The 22,806-nt window shown below is 46.5% G+C and overlaps 1 protein-coding gene across 4 annotated transcripts in view; it reads right to left on the reverse strand.

Annotated features, from left to right (window-relative positions):
• Nucleotides 1–22,806, reverse strand: part of DPF3 (double PHD fingers 3) — a 244,290-nt gene that overhangs the window by 112,833 nt on the left and 108,651 nt on the right. For all 4 annotated transcript variants that reach the window (XM_029237680.1, XM_029237679.1, XM_029237681.1 and 1 more), the window contains exon 3: nucleotides 7,809–7,916. In XM_029237680.1, coding sequence (XP_029093513.1) covers nucleotides 7,809–7,916 — 108 coding nt within the window. The remainder of the gene's footprint in view (nucleotides 1–7,808; nucleotides 7,917–22,806) is intronic.

The following is a 22,806-nucleotide window of genomic DNA, read 5'->3' on the forward strand; positions in this document are numbered from 1 at the left end:
AAATGATTCAAGGGAATACAGATTGCTGGAAAGTGCAAGAAGCTGTCTGGGGTGAAATCTCAGCTCTTGTACCCTACACTGCACACTTGGCCTTGATCTCCTCATCTGTACAACAAAGCCCACTTCCCGGTGTTTTTACAGGGCCAGATGAGATAATGGATATACAGTGTCTGCACAGGGAGGATGCTCAATTCATGTGAGCCCCCCCTTTTCCCCTTCTAAAGTCTCCTTCTCCTTGCACTTCTCAGCAAAACTCCTCACCTTCTGACGCTCTCAGACCATCAGACATGGTGAGACACAGCTCCCTGCAACTGGGCGTGGGCCCAGGGGGAATGGAATCGAGGAAGCCAAGTCTGGAGCAGTTAAGAGGACAGAGGAGGCTGAGGATGGGACTCAGCTCACAGGCCGAGATGCTGCTCCAGTTCCAGGGGGGCCCATGCTGCAGATTTGGAAATCACAGCAGAACCATGTGGAAGAGGCCTTGCTCTACTCATTCACTTTACAAATAATTATTGAGCACTTACTATGTACCAGGCTCTGTTCTAGGTGCTAAGGACACAGCTGTGAACAAGAGACAGAAATTCTTGCCCTCATAGAAGTTATATTCTAGTGGGGGAGAAACAAGACATAAACAAGCAAGACCCATAGTATGGCAGATGGTAATCAATGTTCTGGAGACAGAGCAGGGGAGGGGAAGCTGGAGCATCGGGGGTTATAGGAGGGCGGTTCCACTTTTAGATGTGGCCAGGAAGGCACGAGCCTGAAGGAGCAGGAAGGAGGCCACGCGGCTAATAGGAAAGGACGTCCTAAGCAAAGGCACCATCGCGCAAAGGCCCTGAAACTGAGGCCTGTCTGCCCAGAGCACAGTGAGCCAGGGAAAGGGTAGGAGCCCAGTTCAGAGAGTTCTGGGGCCTTGAACGGCTGTGTAGGCCATTGCGAGAATGCTGCCTTCTAATTCTGAAGCCATTGGTAGTTTCAAGCAAAGGGTGACATTATGATGCCTATGTATATTTTTTAAATTTTATTTTATTATTTTTTTATACATCAGGTTCTTCTTAGTTATCTGTTTTATACATATTAGTGTATATACGTCAAGCCAATCTCCCAATTCATCCCACCACCCCCACTACCCCCCCCCCCGCCCGCTTTCCCCGCTTGGTGTCCGTATGTTTGCTCTCTCTGTCTGTGTCTCTATTTCTGCCTTGCAAACTGGTTCATCTGTACCATTTTCCGAGGTTCCACATATTTGCGTTAATATACGATATTTGTTTTTCTCTTTCTGACTTCCTTCACTCTGTATGACAGACTCTAGGTCCACCCACGTCTCTGCAAATGACCCAGTTTTGTTCCTTTCTGTGGCTGAGTGATATTCCACTACATATATGCACCACATCTCCTCTAGCCATCCGCCCGTTGGTGGGCGTTTAGCTGATGATGGCTACGTGTTGACAGGATCACTGTGAAGTCAACTGAAGGGAGGTGAGGGCCGAGTGAGGAGGCCAGTTAGGAGTGACTGCAGCAGGCGTGGAGCCCCGCCAACGAGCCGGCGCTTAGGAGAGGGCCCTGTCCTCGTGGTGCCTATGTCCAGCCAGAGGGCAGGCCCCTAGCCCCTGAGCAGGGGGCATCCCCACACAGTGAAGGAGGCTGGGTGCCCAGTGCCAAGGGGCACAGGTACAGAGCCATACCGGAGCAAGTCCACAGAGGAACGGTTCTCAGAGAAGAAGGCAGATCAGCCTAGGCCAAGGGCAGGAGAAAAGACCCAGCCAGACAGGCCTGGCCCAGCGCCACGGGATGACAGGCGTTAGTAAAACAGAGAGGAAGCCTTCCAAGTTTATCTCTGTGCTCTGGACAATGTATGCGAGAGGACTCAGTTCTGGGACACAAGGGGTGAGCTTGGGCAAGCTGTGGTTCTGGGAAAGGTAGATCCCACAGCCAGACGCCAGGTCTTTTCTCCTCAGGATAGAAGATACTAGACTCGGGCTTTTAAAAGACTCTAAGGCAGGGCTTCCCTGGTGGCGCAGTGGTTGAGAGTCTGCCTGCCGATGCAGGGGACACGGCTTCGTGCCCCGGTCCGGGAGGATCCCACATGCCGTGGAGTGTCTGGGCCCGTGAGCCATGGCCGCTGAGCCTGTGCGTCCGGAGCCTGTGCTCCGCAACGGGAGAGGCCACAACAGTGAGAGGCCCGCGTACTGCAAAAAAAAAAAAGACTCTAATGCAGACTGTGTTCCCATTCTGGCCAGACAGCACACACTCTTCCAGCTGGGCAGTGAGCTGCCTGCAATGAGCACGTGCTGGGGACAGAACAGGGTCGGCTGAGGCCCCCTCGGCCCACCTAGCAGCACTGCGTGGAGGTGGCATCATAGTGCCAAGTCCTCCAGCTCCACCCTCCCACTGGACCCTCAGAACAACCCCGGGAAACAAGCAGAGCAGCTGCCATGATCTGCATTTCAGATGAAGAATCAAGGCCAGAGTGGTTAGGTGACTGCCCAAAATCACACAGCCAGTGGGTGGAGAGGTCTGGACTTGAACCCAGGCCTTGTGATTCCTATTTGAGGCCTTTTCTCCTGTAGAGCACAGCTGTTCGACATAATGAAGGCCCCTATGGGCTAAAACCAAAGAGAGGCAAGAGGGCAAAGCTGGGACAGGCCCCATGGGCCAGGCTGGGTGCTAGATGGGGAGGCCAGGTCAGCGGCCGAAGGCTCTGCCTCTCCCACTCAATCTCCCTCATCCGTGCAATGGGCATGATGAGAGCTAAGCCACGTTCTTCAAGCTTGAGAACAGACACCAGGCACTTTTCTTTCCTTCATCCCTTTAATAAATCTTTGCTGTCCACCTACTATGTGCCAAGTCCGGTGCTGGGTGTTGGGGATACAGATGAAGGATTGGGTGGGCCTCTGCACTCAAAATGTGTGCCTTCCAGCAGGGAGAGATACAAGTAAAAAGGCCCTGGCGTAACAGGGCGACAGCCTTACAACCTACGCTCTAAACATGGTTCCCCCAGGTCCAGCTGAAAAACCCAGCCATGGAAACTCTGCAGCAGCTGTGCACGCCGCCACCCAGCCGACTCCCAGCTGCCGCCCATTTCCTGGGCCAGCCCAGGCTCCCAGAGCCCTGCGAGACTCAAGCAGTGTCATAGGCCCAGGCCCAGTCCCCCGGACCCAGCGCCTTCCCCCAGACTGCCAGGAGGGCACAAAGCAGGGGCCGGAGTGGCCTGCCCACCTCTCTCCAGCTCACGAGGCCAACAAGAGCTGTGAAAAAGCTGCTGTTGCCGGCCTCCAGGATGGATGGCTGCAGCTCTGACACTGCAGGAAAGAGATAAATGACTGGTCATTTCCCCCTGATGCACTTGAAGGCATCCATTCTCCCCGCCATACCACGCTCAAGGAACCCCCTCGCAGAGACAGATAAGCACTGACATATGGGGTGGGAGAGTTCAGCGTCCTTCCCCCTTGGAAGGACACAGCCAGACTCCTCTGTGGGCCAGGGGAAGGTCACGCTGTCCGTTGGCTCACACCTGGCTGGGGGCTCCACGGGTCCCTGCCCCCACCTCCCCCAGTCTTGCCCACACCACCTGGCTCATCCCTGTGAGGAGCACACGGGAGACGGGGAGGCGGGGGCAGAGGGAGCCAGCTGACAGGCTCATCGATCTCAGGCTACATGCTTGGCACATCGGCAGCGTTCCGTAAGTTGTTCCCGGGCTGGGAGGGTGCTGGAGGAGTTGGGGGGACTGCCTCGAGGAGAAGAGAAATCGCACCGAACATCAGAGAGAAAACGGTGGAAGAAGCCCGGAGATTATTAAAATGTGGGCCGTGTACAAAAGCAGTAGGGAACTAATTAAGATGCAGGATTTTCAAAAGCTGGGGAAGTTGGCCACAGCCTGCTCCCATCTGTAGAGTCCTGGCAGTTCAGTGCAGCAGGGACAGCACCCTAGGCACGCAAAGCAGGCCTCTCCACCGCTGCCCTCACAGGTGGGACTCAGGCCTCTGCCTGGACCGCCCCCTTGGGGGGCACCCCTCCGAGGGCCCCTGTGACTTGCTTGTTGGCCAGCTATGGCACCCTCTGCTTTGGGGCCGTACCCTAGCCTACCATCCCCTGAGGGTCCCTGCCTGACTGTTCATGTTCCCCCAACATGTGGTAGGGTGGTGATTATCCCGGTCATTCATGCCCAGTCACTGAGTGGCTGCCAAAAAAAATGAAGAGAAAGAACCAGAACCCTATTCCTGGCTGCCTTCCTTTCCATCACCCTTGGAATTTGGCAAGGGTGGCAAAGAGCCAGGCTGCTCCCTAAGTGTCCCGGAGCGGAAGGGCATTACAAGGCCTCAGGTACATTCCGGGAGCCCTACAGGTCTGAGACACCAGGATGAATGTGCGTGTTGAGTCCTGGAGCAACATGGCGCCAGTTCCAACAGGTTCCCCCATAGGGTTCTTTTCCTTGGCTTCACCACTGATAGCCCCTTGGGAAATTAACTTCCTAATTCAGTGCCACAGTTTCCCAATCTCTAAAACAAAGATAAAATCTGCTCCAGACCACAGGGACCAAAAGGTCTGGGGTCAGAAGATGCTAAACTGATCGAAGCAGACTATCTGAGGATTTAACCCAGAAGGACACAAGTTAAAAGTTTGTTCCCAGCCCTTTTTCCTCATTCAAAAAAAAAAAGTGAAATTAAAGGCTCTTTTTTAATCAGCTGGCTTTTGCCCAACATCTGCCCGGCTTCAGGGCCTTCTGGTGGATATTCACTGTCCACCTTTCTCTCCTGCCAGCTCAGCTTCCCCTTTGCAAGCGCAGAGCTCCATTCTTGGGGGAACGGTCCAGGGGAGGCCCCTCTCTGGCACCAGGCTCCTGCCCCTCTTCACGTTGCCTGAGTTGTGATGGCTGTGCCCTGAAACACCTTGCATGCACCTCTGCAGCCAGGTGCAAGCTGCAGAGAGCGCTGAACTCCGTTGTCAGTCAGCGGAGAGAAATAATGTTGCGTGTGTTGTCCTTCAGATGCCCAGGCAAGTGGGAGGTTTGCAAGATGTTTATTCAGGACTGATTGGAGGGGTGATGTCAGGCGTGAGAAACACATAGGTCCAGGGACGTTGAGAATGCTTTCAAATTCCAAAGAGCTCGCCCCAGCTGTCATCCTCATCCCACCCACACACAGACACATTTTTATTTTCAGCAAGTAGTAAAGAAATATAGGCAGGATGGCATATTCACAGTGAGGGAGATGGGCTGAGGACTGCAGGCCTAGGGAGGACTCCATCAGTGTAAGTTTAGCCCAGGAACAAACGACTTCACAGCAGCCATGATGGGCTCCCCACTCGCCACCCTGTGGTGCCATAGATGAGCTCTGTGCTGGGCGGGGGCTCTGCAGCCCTGCCCTCAGACCTGCTCCGAGGCCCCTCAGATTCCTGCGTGGACACCCCCTCCCCTTGCCCTGACCTGGTTTCCTGACAAAGCTCTCCGCTCTGAAGACCTGGGGTCAAGGACAAGTCTAAGACACGTTTAACCCTGGCCTTTGTTGCTGAAAGCTGCCCGCCACTGGCTGGACTCAGGCAGGGACGCAAAGGAAGACAGGAGGGACAAACCGGGTGCTGGCATGACAAATTGCTTGTGGCATCTCCTTATTATGCATAGAAAGGTCTGACATGGAAGGAAACTCATGCCTTGAGACAATTCCTCTCCAGGCCGGTGTCCAGTCTCTCACAAGTCAGGGGAACTCTCTCCTCTGAGAACTCTACTGATGGTAGAGCCCAAGGGAGGCTCCAAGAATCCTAGACATAACTGCATTCCTAGAGCCTGTCAAGGGGAGCTCAGCAGCACAGGCATCACCTAGGAGCTTGGTAGAGATGCAGAATCTTGGTCCTCACCCCAGACCTGCTGAGTTAGAATCTGCATTTTATCAGATCCCAAGGACTGCATCCCCAGAACGCACACTGAAGTTTGAGAAACACTGGTTTTGAAGACTTACAGGTGGCCGGACCACAAGTCAGTACGGCATGACTCCACACCATCTACAGCTTCTTTATTAAACATAAACGATTGTCAATAAGAACAATTTATTTTGGAGGTATGGGCTTCCTCCTTTGTTGTCCCAGATCTGGAAGTGGTCTGAGTCCTGGTCTCTTGGAAGTGGCACGGATGAGTGATGAGGTAATCCTTAACTGGATTATCCTTTTTTTTTTTTTCTTTGCGGTACACGGGCCTCTCACTGTTGTGGCCTCTCCCATTGCAGAGCACAGGCTCTGGACATGCAGGCTCAGCGGCCATGGCTCACGGGCCCAGCCGCTCCGCGGCATGTGGGATCTTCCCGGACCGGGGCACAAACCTGTGTCCCCTGCATCAGCAGGTGGACTGTCAACCACTGCGCCACAAGGGAAGCCCTGGATTATACTTTGAGTGTAATTCTAGAACCACTCTGGCTAATATGGGGACCACTAGCCACGTGTGGCAATAAGCACTTGAAATGTGGCTAGTTTGCAATGAAATGTGTTAAAAGATACACAATGGAATTAAAAAACAATACCAAAAAAAGTAAAATACCTCGTTCATAATTTTTATACTGATTACACGCTGAAATGATATTATTCATATGTTAAGTTAAATAGAATCTATTGTTAAGATTAATTTCACCTGTTTCTTTTTCCTTTTTTAAATGTGGCTACTAGAAAATGTAAAATGACACATGTGGCTCACAATCGTGATCCAGGAGACTTGGCTCTCCTACAGCCTGCATCTCAGGGAGTTTGGGACAGCCCCAGTCATCACCCTGGAGTGTCTGTAAGGGTCTGTAAATTGTGCAAGGCCATTTGAGAACTTGGGTGGAGCACCCGCCCCTAATAAATAAAACTTTTGCACAAGTGAAATGTGAGTTAGGGTGAAAATTTGAAGCATGCTTAACAAGGGAACTGTGAGAAAGCATCCCGAAGAACCGTTAAGTAGAGATTTTGCAGAAAAAACACAGCCTAAGGAGCCAGTGTGAAAAGGCAGGAGTGAGGTAACATTGCCAGGCAGCCAGCCTTGACAGGCCTGTGTTGTTTGATGACAGTGGGAGGGGGCATGTCAGCTCTGCCTTTGCCCCACTTAACAGCACTGTTGCCACCACTCTGAGTCATGTCGCAGCTCTGGCATCCCCCAAACCAGACATTCCCTTAAAGCTAAGGACCCAGGGCAATCACTTGGCCTTGCTGCAGCAAGGTCTGAAGACTGCCACCCGCTCAGAAGTGTAATAACAGATCAGTAGTCAAGAAAACTAACCAATTCTTTCTGCACAGCCACAAAGCAATCAACATCACCTAGAGGCAAATTTTGAACTCAAACTCTCTCATTTCCATGTCCAAGATGGGTTCTGTTTTTAGTGACTGGCCCCACTCGTGTAAGATGCTCCATTAGCTCATTTCCAGTAAGGGTGGGAGAGGGTACATGGTGCACTGTCCTCCTTTGAAACAGCCTAGGACGAGTTTTCCTTACTTGAAGCCATGGGAAGGTATCACCCGGCCCAAAAGAGCTGCAGCTCCTTCAGCTCTGTTGGGAAAGTCATTCATCCTGGGCCTGTTCCCACACTGTGCCTGCTTGCTCTCCTCTCCTGGGGTGGCAAGAGAAAGACAAGAGGAAGGGGAAGGCTCGAAACACCTAGAGGGAGAGAAGCTTGGTGAGGCTGGGGGCATGTGGATGTGTTTATTCCTGAAAGCGCCATGTAGGCACGTTCACTCTCCTGGAAAACTCAGCTCTATGGACAAAGCGGCAGAGCAACCTTGTCCTCAGCCAGCCCAGCACCCCCGACCTCTCCCATCGCTGGCCCAGCCAAGCTCCACAGGGCACTGACCAGGTTTTATTTCCAGCAGCCGCAGCTTCGGATCCTCAGGTGGGTGCAATCGTCTCTTCTTACGCCAGCAGCGGGCAGGGTACGTGTATAGCTGGCCCGGGGCGAGGCCTGTGGACAGAGACAGTGTGAAGATTAAATGCTCCAGGCTGGATCTAACCTTCTCATTCACAGTGAGGAAAGTGAAGCCCAGAGACGTGAAGTGACTTGTCAAGGTCACACAGCTGGTAGACGGTAGAGCCCAGGCAGAATCTAGGTCATCTGACCCCAGGACCCTTGCTCTGTCTGCTCTACCATGCTGCCTCAGTAGACACATGCCAAAATGAGCCATCACTGTGACCAAAATCAGTTCTGCTCTCTTGGCCTAGGAAGAAAATCAGAGGGACCTCCAAACCACAAGAAGGACTCTTCCAGATTTACCCTCATCACAGTGTTTCCAAGGCAGTGCATATCCAGCTACCGCCCATCAACTGCCCCTCTGTCCAGGTCAAGCAGGTTCCCTTCAAGGGGGAGCAGCAGAAGTCATTCTGTCTACCTACGGACAGCCTGGATTGGGAAACATTTCAAGGAAACAGGATCAAGGCGCTAGATCTCCTACCCACTGGCTTCTTCCACCCACTGATAGCTGCTGGCAGCTCGCTGAAGCCAAAGGGAGCCCTGTGCCACCTCCATCAGAATATAAGCCTGCATAGCCAGCATACCTGTACAGCCCTGCCCACCTGCCTGGGCGTTGCCAAAAAAAAAAATGGGCAGGAGTTCAGCGGCTGGCCTTATGTGTCACATGGTCTCCCAACAAGAATCACCATTTAGATTTGGCTTTTGACACGAAAGCTCCACAGCAGCAGCATCTGTCATGCCGAGCACCCCATGAGGAGCCTTCCAGCTCAACAGACAACACTCTCACGGCTCCTGCGGCATATGCTGGGCAGCCTGAGGCCCTGGAGGAATGTGGACTCCCTGCACTAGACCCTGGTTTGTTCCCAGAGAAAAGGGCAGCGGGTGGAGGCTGAGGGGAGAGGAAGAGGGCTGAAGACTGGTTAGGCGGTTAGCAGATTAAAAATACTGCTCAATGCACCCCAAAATGAACCAGCAAGCCCACTGACCCACCCCCGCTAGAGTGAAAGCCTGGTGAGGACAGGAACTTTGTCTTGTTCAGGTCAGAATCCCCAGAACCAGAACTGTGGCTGACACAGAGAAGAATCAAACTAAACATTTGCAGAATGAGTGAGTGAGTGAATGGAAGAATATGTTCCAGTTCACTTTCATGGAAGTCACAACTCGGTCTTCTGTAGTAAACATGGCATGTGACAGCTGTTAGAGACAGGCAGCCTCCTATGAGAGGGGCACTTCCTAGACCTAGGACCATGAGTAGAAAACATCAGGACCCTATTCCCATCTGCTGTCTTCCATTTTGGGGGGTTTAAAAGTTAAGAGAAAAAACGGCTTCATTTTTGCATTTTTCAGAGAAAAACCTACAAAAGTTTCATTGCTACATGTCCATTCATTCATTTTTCATTTGTACTTGTCATCTCTACCCATGCATAGATTTGGGTCCAAAGCAGAGGACCAGCGTTAAAGGAAACAAAATTTTCCAATTCTTTCTATGTGCTAAGTTTCATTTTTAACCACACAGCTGCTCCCACAGGTTGCCAGGCTGTGAACAAGCTGGAGGTTCTGACCCTTCCCCCTTTGATTCTTAGAAACCATCAAGGGTGATAGAGCCTACAGGCTCCAGAAATATCTCTGATGTTATGAGCTAAGGGCTCATCATGTCCTAGAGTCCTTCTAATACTTGACTTCGTTGATAACTGTAAGGTCTTCCGCACAGTAGGACGATCCTGAAGCTCTGAGTGCCTTGAGCTCTGAGGACCAGACTTGTGACTGATTTATAGAAGACACAATGAATCCAAAAAATAAGCTTGGTCTCGCTCCCATATGAGGTCCAGTTTTGACCTCTGTTTGAGGGAAGGCATCACTGGGAATAGTTTGATGTTTCTGGTGTGTTTCACTCCAGGGCCATGTCACCTCTCACCTCAAAATTCCTGAGTGGGTACATTGAGTCAGAGTCCCTTCCAGATGTTTTGGCCACTTCTGGGGCTGGTGTTCCCCAGGATCCCAGAGAAGGCCAAGTACAAGGGCTGGCCTGCTGCTCTATATCCCAGAACTGGTCCCATAATCCCACTTATCTTGGATTAGCAATTCTTAATCCAGGCTGAAGCCAAAATCACCTGGAGAACTTCTTATTAACACCAATGCCCCCAATCCATGCCAGAGCTACCCAATCCAAATGTAGGTAGGCGGGGAATTGAGCAACTCTTTTCTATTTAAGAACTCTATAGCTTTTTATAATAGCTGACAAAGAGCCTCTGGATGTCTAAGCATCATCTAGTTACTGCCTGGATGTCCTCTCTGATGTACCAAGACTAGTTAGTCTAATGGTTTTTCCAGTAGATTCCCAAGGTTCCCTGTATTTTTCCCAAGCCACTGTCATTAACTGCCTACTTACTAGACTGTCATCTCCACTGGTTTTATAAGATCCAGGGTGGCAGGAACCATGTCCACCTCAAGTATCCCCAGTGCTTAGCACAGTGCCTGGAGGGCATATCAAGAAATACTTATCAAATAAATTCAACCAGAACTGAACCAGCCTCAGAAATGCGGGAAGTGAATGACCCTTAGCCCCTGCTGTTCCTGGCTCCAGGAGACTCCTCCATCCACATCCAAACCGTCCAGGAAGGACCCCTTGAACGGAGCACAGAACCCACCCCACCCATGCCAAGACCGGAGCCTCTGTGCCTTAGGCTCTTTCTTGCCCCACGCGCTGCTTCATGGTATTTCCAACCTGACCAAAAGCAGGTTAGTGAGAAGGAACTGGTCCAGACCAGCATACGCAAAAGGTCTAAGTGACAAGAGGTCAAAAGTGTCAGCGCTCGTCCAAGTCTTCCACCCTCCCTGAGACTGCGGTCACCACACTTGTTGGTCAGCTGCCTGGGGCCACTCAGCCTGTGGCTGCAGGTCCACTCTCCCAGGAGAGTCCATTTTAGTAAGTAGTTTGAATGTCCAGAAGAAGGGATTGTCTTTATTGCATTCTTTAACTTTCTCTAGTAGATTGGAGAAGCTCCACAGTGCAGAGGACAAGGGCGAGTCCTCATACCCCCATTCCCTGCTACCCTGGAAATCTCACCACACCTATCTGAGCCTGTCTCTTTGCCTGTAAGATACGGGCAGTAATAATACCCACCTTACAAGGACTGTCGCGGGGATTAGCTCATATTCAAGAAGAAGCTCTTTATAACCATGAAGCATTGTACAAATGTCAGTTATTAATTATCATGAATTAGCTGAGTTAGACGAGCCTGGACTCTCTGCCCACGTGACATGACAAGGCTGCTCTTTGCTCCTTTAGCCACAAGGGTGGAAACAGGCCTGCCTTTGATGTCTGCTTCAACTCGTATCAACAAGCAAATGGCCCCAAGAACTCTCTCAGGGCTCCCGCCCCCTTCCTTGCCCTCCTCCCTGGGCTGGCAGGCACCAGGGTGCCTTTACAGGGCCAACACGTTCAGCCCTGGAGTTCCACTTATAGAGGGATGAGCAGAGCCCCATGAGAGTTATATTGTTTATCTCATTAGAACAGGAGGCACATAACTCAAGCCCATGTGTGTGGTGGACAGAGGGAGGAAGAGGAGGGGGGGAGGGGGAGGATAGAGGCACAGCTGCGGCCAGGGAAATTAACCTGGAGGAGGGAGCCTGGGGCTAGGGGGGATATGGAAGAGGGGAAGGGGGAGGCGGTAGACAAGAGGGGGGACCAATCCTCCCCGTAACCAAGGCCACAGCAGCTCCTCCATTCACACACCCCACTGAGCAAACTGCTTTGCTATTACTTTGATCTGCAACTCCAGGTACACTTAGGTGCAAGCACAACGGACGCACATGCACACACGCACATCCACATGGGAACTCACACACTGGATGGTGGGAGAACTGGCTTCATAGGAAAATTCAGCAGGATGAGCTCGGTGCCTGTGCAGTCGGCAGACTCCAGGCAAATCACTTGTTATATGTGTGGCCTACGTTCAGCAGGTGCGTCCTGAGTGTGTGAGCATCTCTGACAGACACAGCATGAGCCATTAAGAATTCAGAAGATGAAATGGGACGGGAACAGATGTGAAAAGAAGAAACAGAATGGCTTCCTCTTCCGCAGACCAGAGCTGAGCAGTGGCATTCAAGCCCACCCAGAGAAGGGCTTTGCCTGCAGCAGCTCAGGGAGGTGGCCCGAGGCTCCCCACAACAGAAAGCTCATTACTTCACAGGACAGACTGTTGGCCAACTCTTACTGTGATAAAGAGCCTCACCTTGCCCTTATTTTGAATCAAAATCTACCCTCCTGTTATATACTTATGCCAATTTGTCCACCCTCGGTCCCGAGAGTGAGCAGGTGTCATCTGCACCCCAGCCACCCGCCCCATCCACCTGCTTGGGTTTGAAGGAGAGCCTACGGAGAGGACGGAGAGCTGGAGGGCAATGGGAGTTGGAAGAAAGAGGCAGTGACTACACCTGCTCGTGAGCCTGGGATTCTTCACCAAGACTGGGCATCAGAATTGCAGGAGTAGTTATCGAAAAGGGCAGATGGCAGCTTGGTTCCAGTCCAATCCTACCGAACCAGAATAACAGAGATTCACCAAGACAACTGCAGTTTGAAAAACTCTCACGTAAGGAACTTCGAACAAGATCAAATCTTACTCATATTTATTTCCCCAGGGCCCGGCACATAATAGGTGCTCCATTAATGTTTGTGGCTGAGGATGCCAATTTGGACCAACTGCAGAGTTGGAGGGATGAGTGATAAGCCCCGGGTAGGGCTTGAGGAGCGGGGAAGATGTATTTCCCAAGCACTTATAGCCATGTCATGTCCTAGTGCTCTGTCATCCTCTCTTCTCCTGGCTTATATAAGAGCTGCCCTGATCTCATGGACCGCCTCTTCAGTGGAGCATTCCTGAACCACCCCAGGCCACAGTGCCTCTTCTCTTCCCTGAAAGTCTGGAGTCCTGGGCACTTGGCACCACGTGACAGCACTTGGCGTGGCTCTCTGTCTGGCTCCCCGACCATCCCCTTCCTTCCTCCCCTCCCATTCTTCCCTGTAAGCTTCTCTCTAAGATTCAATTTCAGTGTCCCATGTGCCAGGACTGCCCTGGCAAGGTAGACCTCAAATCCATAATGCTGCCTGCTTCTTCTGGCCCAGAAGTTCCCAAGCCCCTCACTGGTCCCATCACACACAAAAGCTGACAGAGTAACAGTAGCTAACATTTACTGAGCTCTTACTCTGCTCTAGGCTAGCACCTTATACTCAATGCTATCTCATTGTGACAAAAAGCCTACGAGACATTTAAAGGATGAGGAGAGTGAGGAAAGCAGTGATTAAGTAACTGGTGCAGGGTCATACAGCTCATAAGCGTAGCCTAGCTATCATTTCTTTAACAAATGGGGATATACACACATATATATACATACATATATGTTGTGTGCTTGCACAGAGTTTTTTAATGGAAAGATAAACCAAAAATTAATTTTTTAAAAAAGTTACAGGGAAAATAAAAACAGAATAATAGTAACAAGAAGAAGAGAAAGTTGCCTTTAGAAAGAAGAAAGGAACAGGGTAAAAGAACAGAGATAGAATAGAGCTAGACTCTCTCTCTGAATATACCATGCTTTGTAGATTTGACTTTAGAACCATGTAAATATTTTATATTATTAAATTAAATTAAAATATAAAAACAAACATCTGCTTCTAGCTAAAATGGTTTACCAAGGACCAGATTTACCTTCCCACCTGAAGCCAAGATAGAGAAAAAAATGAAACAAGAGTTTTCAAGACACTGGCCATCGGGCAATGAAGGACCATGATCCCTGAGATACTGGAAATGAACAAGATGAGTCCTATGACTGCCCGGGCTTACTTCCTTGAGAGAGTTTCCAGAGTGCAGCACAAGGAGGAGGAACATGGGTAGAATCCAGCCAACTTCCTGAGTCTGAACTGAAGAGAAAGAGCTGAGAGTCTGGGAAGACCAAGGTAACTAGAATTCAAGGAAAAGAATAGTAAAAAGAAGAAAGCGGCACAGAGAAAGAACTGTGGAGATACACAAAGGGTCCCCTTCAAATATTCAGCTCAGTACTGATGAGAGCATGCTTGTAAGGAATCTACTCAATGCCGAGGAAAGCACCACCTGTAAGAACAGAGGTGTGCCTGGTTTGCACAAGGGGCTGAGAATAGTCTGTTCCCACAAGCATGCTGGGAAAGTCTCATGATTCATGGAGTACTGGGTAGGGTACACAGAATGGTCTTGCCTCACTAATGAGGAATAATTAGCCCTAGGCTAAGCACTGCTCCAGTTCCACCTAACAAATCTTAAAAGCAAGATAAGAAAAGATCAAATTGTTTCCAAGTCACTTGACAGTGAACCAAAACAAAGTTCCAGAATATTTACAGGAATAAAAAATATATACCATACCCAGCAAGGTAAAATTCACAAAGTTGGACATCCAATCAAAAATTACAAGGCACGTAAAGAAGCTAGAAAATATGACCTACAATGAGAGGGGGAAAAAAATCAATTGAAACCAACCCAGAATTGACACTGATGTTAGAATTAGCAGCAAGAACACTAAAACAGTTATTATTTGTATTCCATATGTTTAAAAGTTAAAAACAGTTTGTTTTAAAAGACTCCAATTTGACTTCTAAAAATGAAAACTACAATGTGTGAGATTAAAAACATACTGGATGGAATTAATGTCAGATTAGACACTGGAGAAGAAAATATTAGAACACTTAAAAACATAGCAATATGGGCTTCCCTCATAGCACAGTGGTTAAGAATCCACCTGCCAATGCAGGAGACATGGGTTTGAGCCCTGGTCCGGGAACATCCCACATGCCGCAGAGCAACTAAGCCCATGCACAACAACTACTGAGCCTGCGCTCTAGAGCCCGTGAGCCACAACTACTGAGCCTGCATGCCGCCAACTACTGAAGCCCGCGCACCTAGAGCCCGTGCTCCGCAACGAGAAGCCACCTCAATGAGAAGCCTGCGCACCACAACAAAGAGTAGCCCCCACTTGCCGCAGCTAGAGAAAGCCCGCATGCAACAATGATGACCCAACACAGCCAAAAATAAAAATAAATAAGATAAATAAATTTAAAAAAACAATCAATGTAACTCATCATATTAACAAACTACAAAAGCAAAACCACATAATCATCTCAATAGACTCAGCAAAATCAGTTGACAAAAACCAACATCCAATCCTGATTTAAAACTGTCAAACTAGAAATAGGAGCATCCTCAATCTGATAAAGAGCAACTACAAAAAACCTACAGCTGGGACTTCCCTGGCAGTCCACTGGTTAAGACTCCGCACTTCCACTGCAGGGGGCAGGGGTTTGATCCCTGGTTGGGGAACTAAGATCCTGCATGCCACGCAGTATGGCAATAAATAAAAAACAAAAAAACCCTACACCTAACATCATACTTAATAATGAAAGAATGAATGCTTTCACCTTAAGATCAGGAACAACATAAGGATGTCCACTCTTTCCATGTTTACTTAATATTGTACTGGACATTCCAGCCAGTGCAATAGAGAAGTAAAATAAATAAAACGCATAGATATTGAAAAGTTTTCTTTATTCACTAAAATAATCAACTATGTAGAAAATTCTGTGGAATCTACAGAAAGCTTCTAGAACTAATAAATGAGTACAGCAAGATTGTAGGATTCACGTGAATACACAAAAAATAATCGTATTTCTGTATACTAGCAAAGAAAAATCAAAAATTTAAATATTTTTAATCCATTTACAATATTATCAAAAATATTAAGCACTTAGAGATAAATCTGACAAAAATGTGAAAGAACTGTACATTGAAAACTAAAAATTATTGATGAGAAAAATTAAAAGGGATAATAATAAATGGGAAGATATATTATATCCATGGGTTGGATGACTCAATATTGAGAACTGTCAGTTTTCCCCAAGTTGATCTATAAACTCCACACAAGGGCTTCCCTGGTGGTGCAGTGGTTGGGAGTCTGCCTGCCAATGCAGGGGACATGGGTTCGAGCCCTGGTCCAGGAGGATCCCACATGCCGCAGAGCAGCTGGACCCGTGCGCCACAGCTGCTGAGCCTGCGCTCTAGAGCCTGTGAGCCACAAACACCGAGCCTGAGTGCCACAGCTACTCAGGCCAGCGTGCCTAGAGCCCGTGCTCCGCAACAAGAGAAGCCACTGCGATGGGAGGCCCGCGCACCACAGTGAAGAGTAGCCCCCTATTCCCACAACTAGAGAAAGCCTGTGCGCAACAACAAAGACCCAGTGCAGCCAAAAATAAATATTTTTTTAAAAAAACAAAAAAAAAACCTCCACACAATGTCAACCAAAATCCCAGCAGACTTTTTGTAGAAATTTACAAATTGATTATAAAATTCTTATGGAAGTTCGAAGAACCTAGAATAGCTGAAATAACTTCAAAAAAGAAGGACAAATTTGGAGAGGTCTTGTATCTATTTTCATTAACAAGAAAACCAGCAAACAACCCAATTTTAAAATGGTCCAAAGATCTGAATATTTTACCAAAGGATATACATGGATAGTAAATAAGCACATGTAAATATGCCCAACATCATTAATTAGGGAAATGCAAAGTAAAACCACAATGAGATACCACTATATAACAACAGGAATGGCTAAAACTTTAAAAAGTTGACCATACCAAATGTTAGTGAGAATACAGAGGAACTGGAACTCTCATACATTGCTGGAATGGATATAAAATGGTACAACCACTTTGAAAAACAGCCTGACAGTTTCTTAAAATGTTAAATATATACCTTCCTTATGATATAGCCGTTACACTCCTAGGTACTTTACCAAGGAGAAATGAAATGATAAGTCCATATGAAGACTTATACACAAATGTTCATAGCAGCTTTATTTAAAATAGCCAAAAACTGGAAACAAATCCAAATGTCCATCAACAGATGAATGAATAAACTGTGATATAGCCATACAATGGAATACTACTCAACATTAAAAAAATGCATCATTGATACATGCTAGAACATGGATGATCTCAAAATAATTACTCTGAGTGAAAGAAGTCAAGACCCCAGCTACCAGCCACCAAAAAACGAAGTAGATATTATATGATTCCAGTATAGAAAGCATGCCTGGGGATTGGGAGACATATAAGGTAGAGGTAGGAGGAAGAACAGGAAGGAGGAATTACAAGAGACACAAGGAAACTTTTGGGAGTCATGGATATATTCACTATATTGATTGTGATGATAGTTTCACAGGTATACAGATGTCAAAACTTATCAAATTGTACATGTTAAATATGTGCAGAGTACCGTATGTCAGTTATACTTCAATAAAGATGTTAACTATTTTTTTCTTTTTTTTTTTGCTGTACGCAGGCCTCTCACTGCTATGGCCTCTCCCGTTGCAGAGCACAGGTTCCAGACACACAGGCTCAGAGGCCATGGCTCACAGGCCTAGCCGCTCCACGGCATGTGGGATCTTCCCGGACCGGGGCACGAACCCGTGTCCCCTGCATCGGCAGGCGGACTCTCAACCACTGCGCCACCAGGGAAGCCCAAGCTGTTAACTTTTTTAATGAAAAAACAACCCAGGGACTTCTGCTTCTGGAAAGATAGAGTAGATATACTCTTCCATATTCCTCCCACTAAGTACAACTAAAACTCTTAGACTTTGCTTACACAACAAAAATAAGATACTGAAAGGTAAAGAGGCTGACCAGCTAGGAACTTTCAGACCCAAGAAACAACAGGGTGGTGAGTTCCCTGGGCATTCCTTTTGCTTTATATATCCCAGACTGAGTTCTGGAAAAGCTGATAATCCAGAAACACCTACAAATGTAGACAAAAGAAGCCCCAAGAAAATCCTGCTCTCAGGGCTTCCCTGGTGGTGCAGTGGTTAAGAATCCATCTGCCAATGCAGGAGACATGGGTTTGAGCCCTAGTCAAGGAAGATCCCACATGCCATGGAGCAACTAAACCTGTGTGCCACAACTACTGAAGCCCGAGAGCCCTAGAGCCTATACTCTGCAACAAGAGAAGCCACTGCAATGAGAAGCCTGTGCACCACAACGAACAGTAGCCCCTGCTCACTGCAACTAGAGAAAGCCCATGTGCAGCAACAAAGACCCAACACAGCCAAAAATAAATAAATAAATTGGAAAAAAAAAGGAAAGAAAGGAAATCCTGCTCTCTCTAGCTAAAGGACCAGGAAAGGGGCAGCCTAGCAGGGCATCCCCTTGCTGGGTTAGTGTCAGAGAAGGTGAAGTGACAAACTGACCCCCCGTCGTGTCAGTGGAGCCCGCACAGGGAAGAGTAATGAGGCACTCTTCCTCCTCCCAACTAGGGTGGTATTGGTGAAGGCTTAGTGGGGAATCTGAATTCCCACCCCCACCCAGCAATAATAAGGTACTCCTCCCACACCAGGGTGGCAACAGAGACCGAGTGGGGAACATGGACTTCCACATCCATCCAACAGTAACAAGGGGCACCTCTCTTCCCCTGTCAGCACAGTGTCAGAGGAGGTCTGTGAAAATAGAAGATTTAGATAACATCTAGAGTCTCATAACATTATAGTCAAAATGTCCAGGATTCAATCAAAATCAGTCATATGAAGAACCAGGAAAATCTCAACTTGAATGAGAAAATACAACAGGTACCAACACTGAAATGACACAAATGTTAGAATTATCTGACAAGGATTTTAAAGTAGCCGTCATAAAAATGTTTCAAACAAACAATCATCAACACTTGAAACAAATGAAAAAATATAAAGTCCCACAAAGAAATAGAAGATATAAAGAAGAACTAATGACAAAAACAAAACTAACCCCCAATGAATGGGCTCAACAGCAGAATGTAGAAGATAGATGAAAGAAGTAATGAATCTGGAGAGTGTATAATAGAAATCCTCCAATCTGAGCAACTGAGAGAAAATAGATTGGAAAAAAGAAGAAGGAGGAGGAGGAGGAGGAGAAAAGAAGGGAGCCTGGGGGACTTATGGGACTATAACAAAAGATCTAACATTTTGGAGTTCCAGAATTTTCTTTCCCAGTGGGGTCCCAGAAGGAGAAGGGAAAGAGAGTGAGGCTGAAAATATATTCAAAGAAATAACGGCTGAAAATTTTCCAAATTTGGCAAAAAGCATAAGATTTAAGAAGCTGAGTGAATTCTGACAAGGATAAACTCAAAGAAATCTACACCAAGACATCAAAATCAAATTTCTGAAAACTAATAACAAAAAAATCTCAAAAGCAGTGAGAGAAAAATAACACCTCACTTATAAGAGAAAACAATCTGAATGACAGCAGATTTCTCATCACAAACTACTGAGGCCAAAAGGCAGTGGCAAGACATTTTTCAAGTGTTAAAATAAAAGGACTGTCATCCCAGAATTTTATATCCAACAAAAAAATATCCTTCAGATGGGGCACGTATATACAATGGAATATTACTCAGCCATAAAAAGGAACTAAATTGGGTCATTTGTAGAGATGTGGATGGACCTAGAGACTGACATATAGAGTGAAGTCAGTCAGAAAGAGAGAAACAAATATCGTATATTAACGCATATTTGTGGAATCTAGAAAAATGGTACAGATGAACCGGTTTGCAAGGCAGAAATACAGACATAGATGTAGAGAACAAATGTATGGACACCAAGGGGGGAAAGGTGGGGTGGGATGAATTGGGAGATTGGAATTAACATATGTAAACTAATATATATAAAATAGATCAACACTTGAAATGAGAACCTGCTGTATAGCACAGGGAACCCTGCTTCACTTCTCTGTACAGTAGAAACTAACACAACATTGTAAAACAACTATACCCCAATAAAAAAATAAATAAATAAAATAAAATTAAAATATCCTTCAGGAATGACGGACGGAATCCCCTGGTGGTCCAGGTTAGGCCCAGGTTAGGACTCTGCGCTTCCACTGCAGGGGGCACAGGTTCAATTCCTGGTCAGGGAAATAAGATCCTGCATACTGTGTAGTGTGGCCAAAAAAAAAAAGGAATGAGGGGAAAAATCAAGACATTCTCAGAAGAAGGAAAACTAAGAATTGTTACTATCAGACCTACTTAAAAAGAATGGCTAAAGAAAGTACTTAATCAGAAAGGAATTATAAAAGCAGGCATCTTGGAACATCAGAAAGGAAGAAACAACAGCAAAAGAGTAAAAATATGAGTAAATACAACAGACACTTAAGTTTTCTAAATTATATTTGACAATTGAAGCAAGAATTAGAGGTCTGTCTGATGTGGTTTCCAATGTATGTAGAGGAAATATTTAAGATACTGTTGTTATAAATGCGAGAGGATAAAGGATTTAAATGAAGAGAGGAAGAGGTGGGTGTGACTACAAAGGGGTAGGATGAGGGAGATCTTTGTGGTGATGGAATAGTTTTGTATCTTGATTGTGGTGGTGGTTCCACAAATCTATACGTGTGATAACATGGCATAGAGCTATGCACACACATTTCATCCATGTCAATTTTCTGGTTTTGATATTATACTATAGTTACACAAGATATATCCATTGGGGGAAATTGCGTGAAGGGTACAGGCGATCTCTCTGTACTATATTTACAACTTCCTGTGGATCTATAATTATTTCAAAATAAAAAGTTAATTTAAAAATGTAATTACATAAAATACAAAAAAAACCCCAGCAATACCTAATAAGTGAAAGCAAAAATGAAACAAATAAATCCAACTGTGTATTGAGTTAGTAGTACAACCACACAGAGGAATTATTTTAAGTGACCTTAAACACAGTAATTTGACTCTACATCCTTAATAGGAAATACGCTAAGGACAAAAAAAACAATTGCAAAGAAAGAAATAAAAACTTAAACCATTTAAGTAACCTTATTGATGGCAGTCTCATTTTATTCTGATATTGCTGTGTGTTTATCACAGAATAAAACAGATAAGTAATTATGCTGGCATCATTAAGAGCCAGTATCTTTTTTTGGTGTGGGAGAAAGAAGATAGAGAATTAAGATAGTTAAAACTGTCGAAAACTGAATTGAATGGGAAATACCAGTAAATTTCATAATGTATTTTCCCTTAAAAAGAGAAATAATGAAACAAGAAATCATATTTCTTAGTTCTGCTCACTGCAAAGTCCTAGAATCAACAACCAACCCAGGAGCAATGAGCACCACCAGATCGTGGTCTCTAAATAATATTCCTACAAAGAGGAAATAGGGGCTTCCCTGGTGGCGCAGTGGTTGAGAGTCCGCCTGCCGATGCAGGGGACACGGGTTCGTGCCCTGGTCCGGGAGGATCCCACATGCCGCGGAGTGGCTGGGCCCGTGAGCTATGGCCGCTGAGCCTGCGCGTCCAGAGCCTGTGCTCTGCAACGGGAGAGACCACAACAGTGAGAGGCCCGCGTATCGCAAAAAAAAAAAAAAAAAAAGAAACAGGGTTTCTTAGAGAAATAGCTGATTCTAGGTCTGGGCCAGGACATGTACAAGATGAGCCTGAAACATTTGTCCCAATATTAGGATATCAAGGATGCTAGAGAAACTACTAGGTGGTATCAAAACACTAGCACCGGACAAAACCCCTACTGTCCAAAGATGGGACAATTTAAGCATCAAGAATAATACTTGCAATGGATTAAAATGTAGCCAAAATGTATAAATCTGTGAATTCATGATGGTACTCAAGATAATAAAAATAACTTTATTGAACACCTTTGGAGAATACTAGGGAACCAACTCATTATTTTGAAAACTGATAAAGGGGAAAAATCATTTATCCATCCTTTCATATGTGAACTATACCACACAACAACTAAAACTTTAATGAGGAGATATTTCTCTTTATAAATGCCATAGAGCTAATAAATGAAGAAATAATGATATCCTCGAATTGAATGCGCCATTCTGCAACCCTGTATAGTATAAAGGATCTAGGCAATTTTCATCAAGGGCTGCTAACATCAGTAAAATAGTGATATCTAGACCCCATGAACCTCCTGATGAACGTACACATCACCACTTAGGAACTGTTCCAGCCCCAAAAGTTGAACGTGAATCTGCTCTTACCAATTCACTGGAATAACACTATGGGGATGCAGTGAGAAAATCCAGACTCTGGGAAACCCTACAGTGCAAACAACCCAGTTTCTTCCACAAATAACGAGAGAAAAAGAGAGAGAGAGAAAGAAACCTACAGATTTAAAGAGACTTAAGAGACACATCAGCCAATTGTAATGTAGGAGAGTCCTATTTGGATCTTGATTTCAACTATAGGGGGAAATAAATGTTGAACAAATATTTGATGCTATTAATGTCTTATTTTTAACTTTGAGCTTTGATAGCTATGGTTGGTATGTTTATGTTCTTACCATTTAGAGATACATACTGAAAAATTTACAGATGAAATAATATGCTGTCTTGATTTGCTTCAAAATAACCTGGGTTCAAGGAGGAAAGTGGGAGGTGAGTATAAATGAAATGATTGGCTATGAGTTGATCACTGGGTGTTAAGGCTGTGTGATAAGTACATAGAAATTCATTTTACTATTCTCTCCTCTTCTGTATGGCTTTGAAACTTTTCATAATAAAAATTTTAGGGCTTCCCTGGTGGCACAGTGGTTAAGAATCCACCTGCCAATGCAGGGGACATGGGTTTGAGCCCTGGTCAGGGAAGATCCCACATGCCATGGAGCAACTAAACCTGTGTGCCACAACTACTGCGCCTGTGCTCTAGAGCCCACGAACCACAACTACTGAGCATATGGGTCACAACTACTAAAGCCCACGCACCTGGAGCCCTTGATCCACAGCAGGAGAGGCCACTGCAATGAGAAGCCCGCACACCTCAACTAAGAGTAGCCCCCACTTGCCGCAAATAGAGAGAGCCTGCGCACAGCAACAAAGACCCAAAAC

Source organism: Monodon monoceros, unplaced genomic scaffold, assembly GCF_005190385.1.
Source record: "Monodon monoceros isolate NGI ecotype Baffin Bay Population unplaced genomic scaffold, NGI_Narwhal_1 Super_Scaffold_21, whole genome shotgun sequence".
NCBI lineage: Eukaryota > Metazoa > Chordata > Mammalia > Artiodactyla > Monodontidae > Monodon > Monodon monoceros.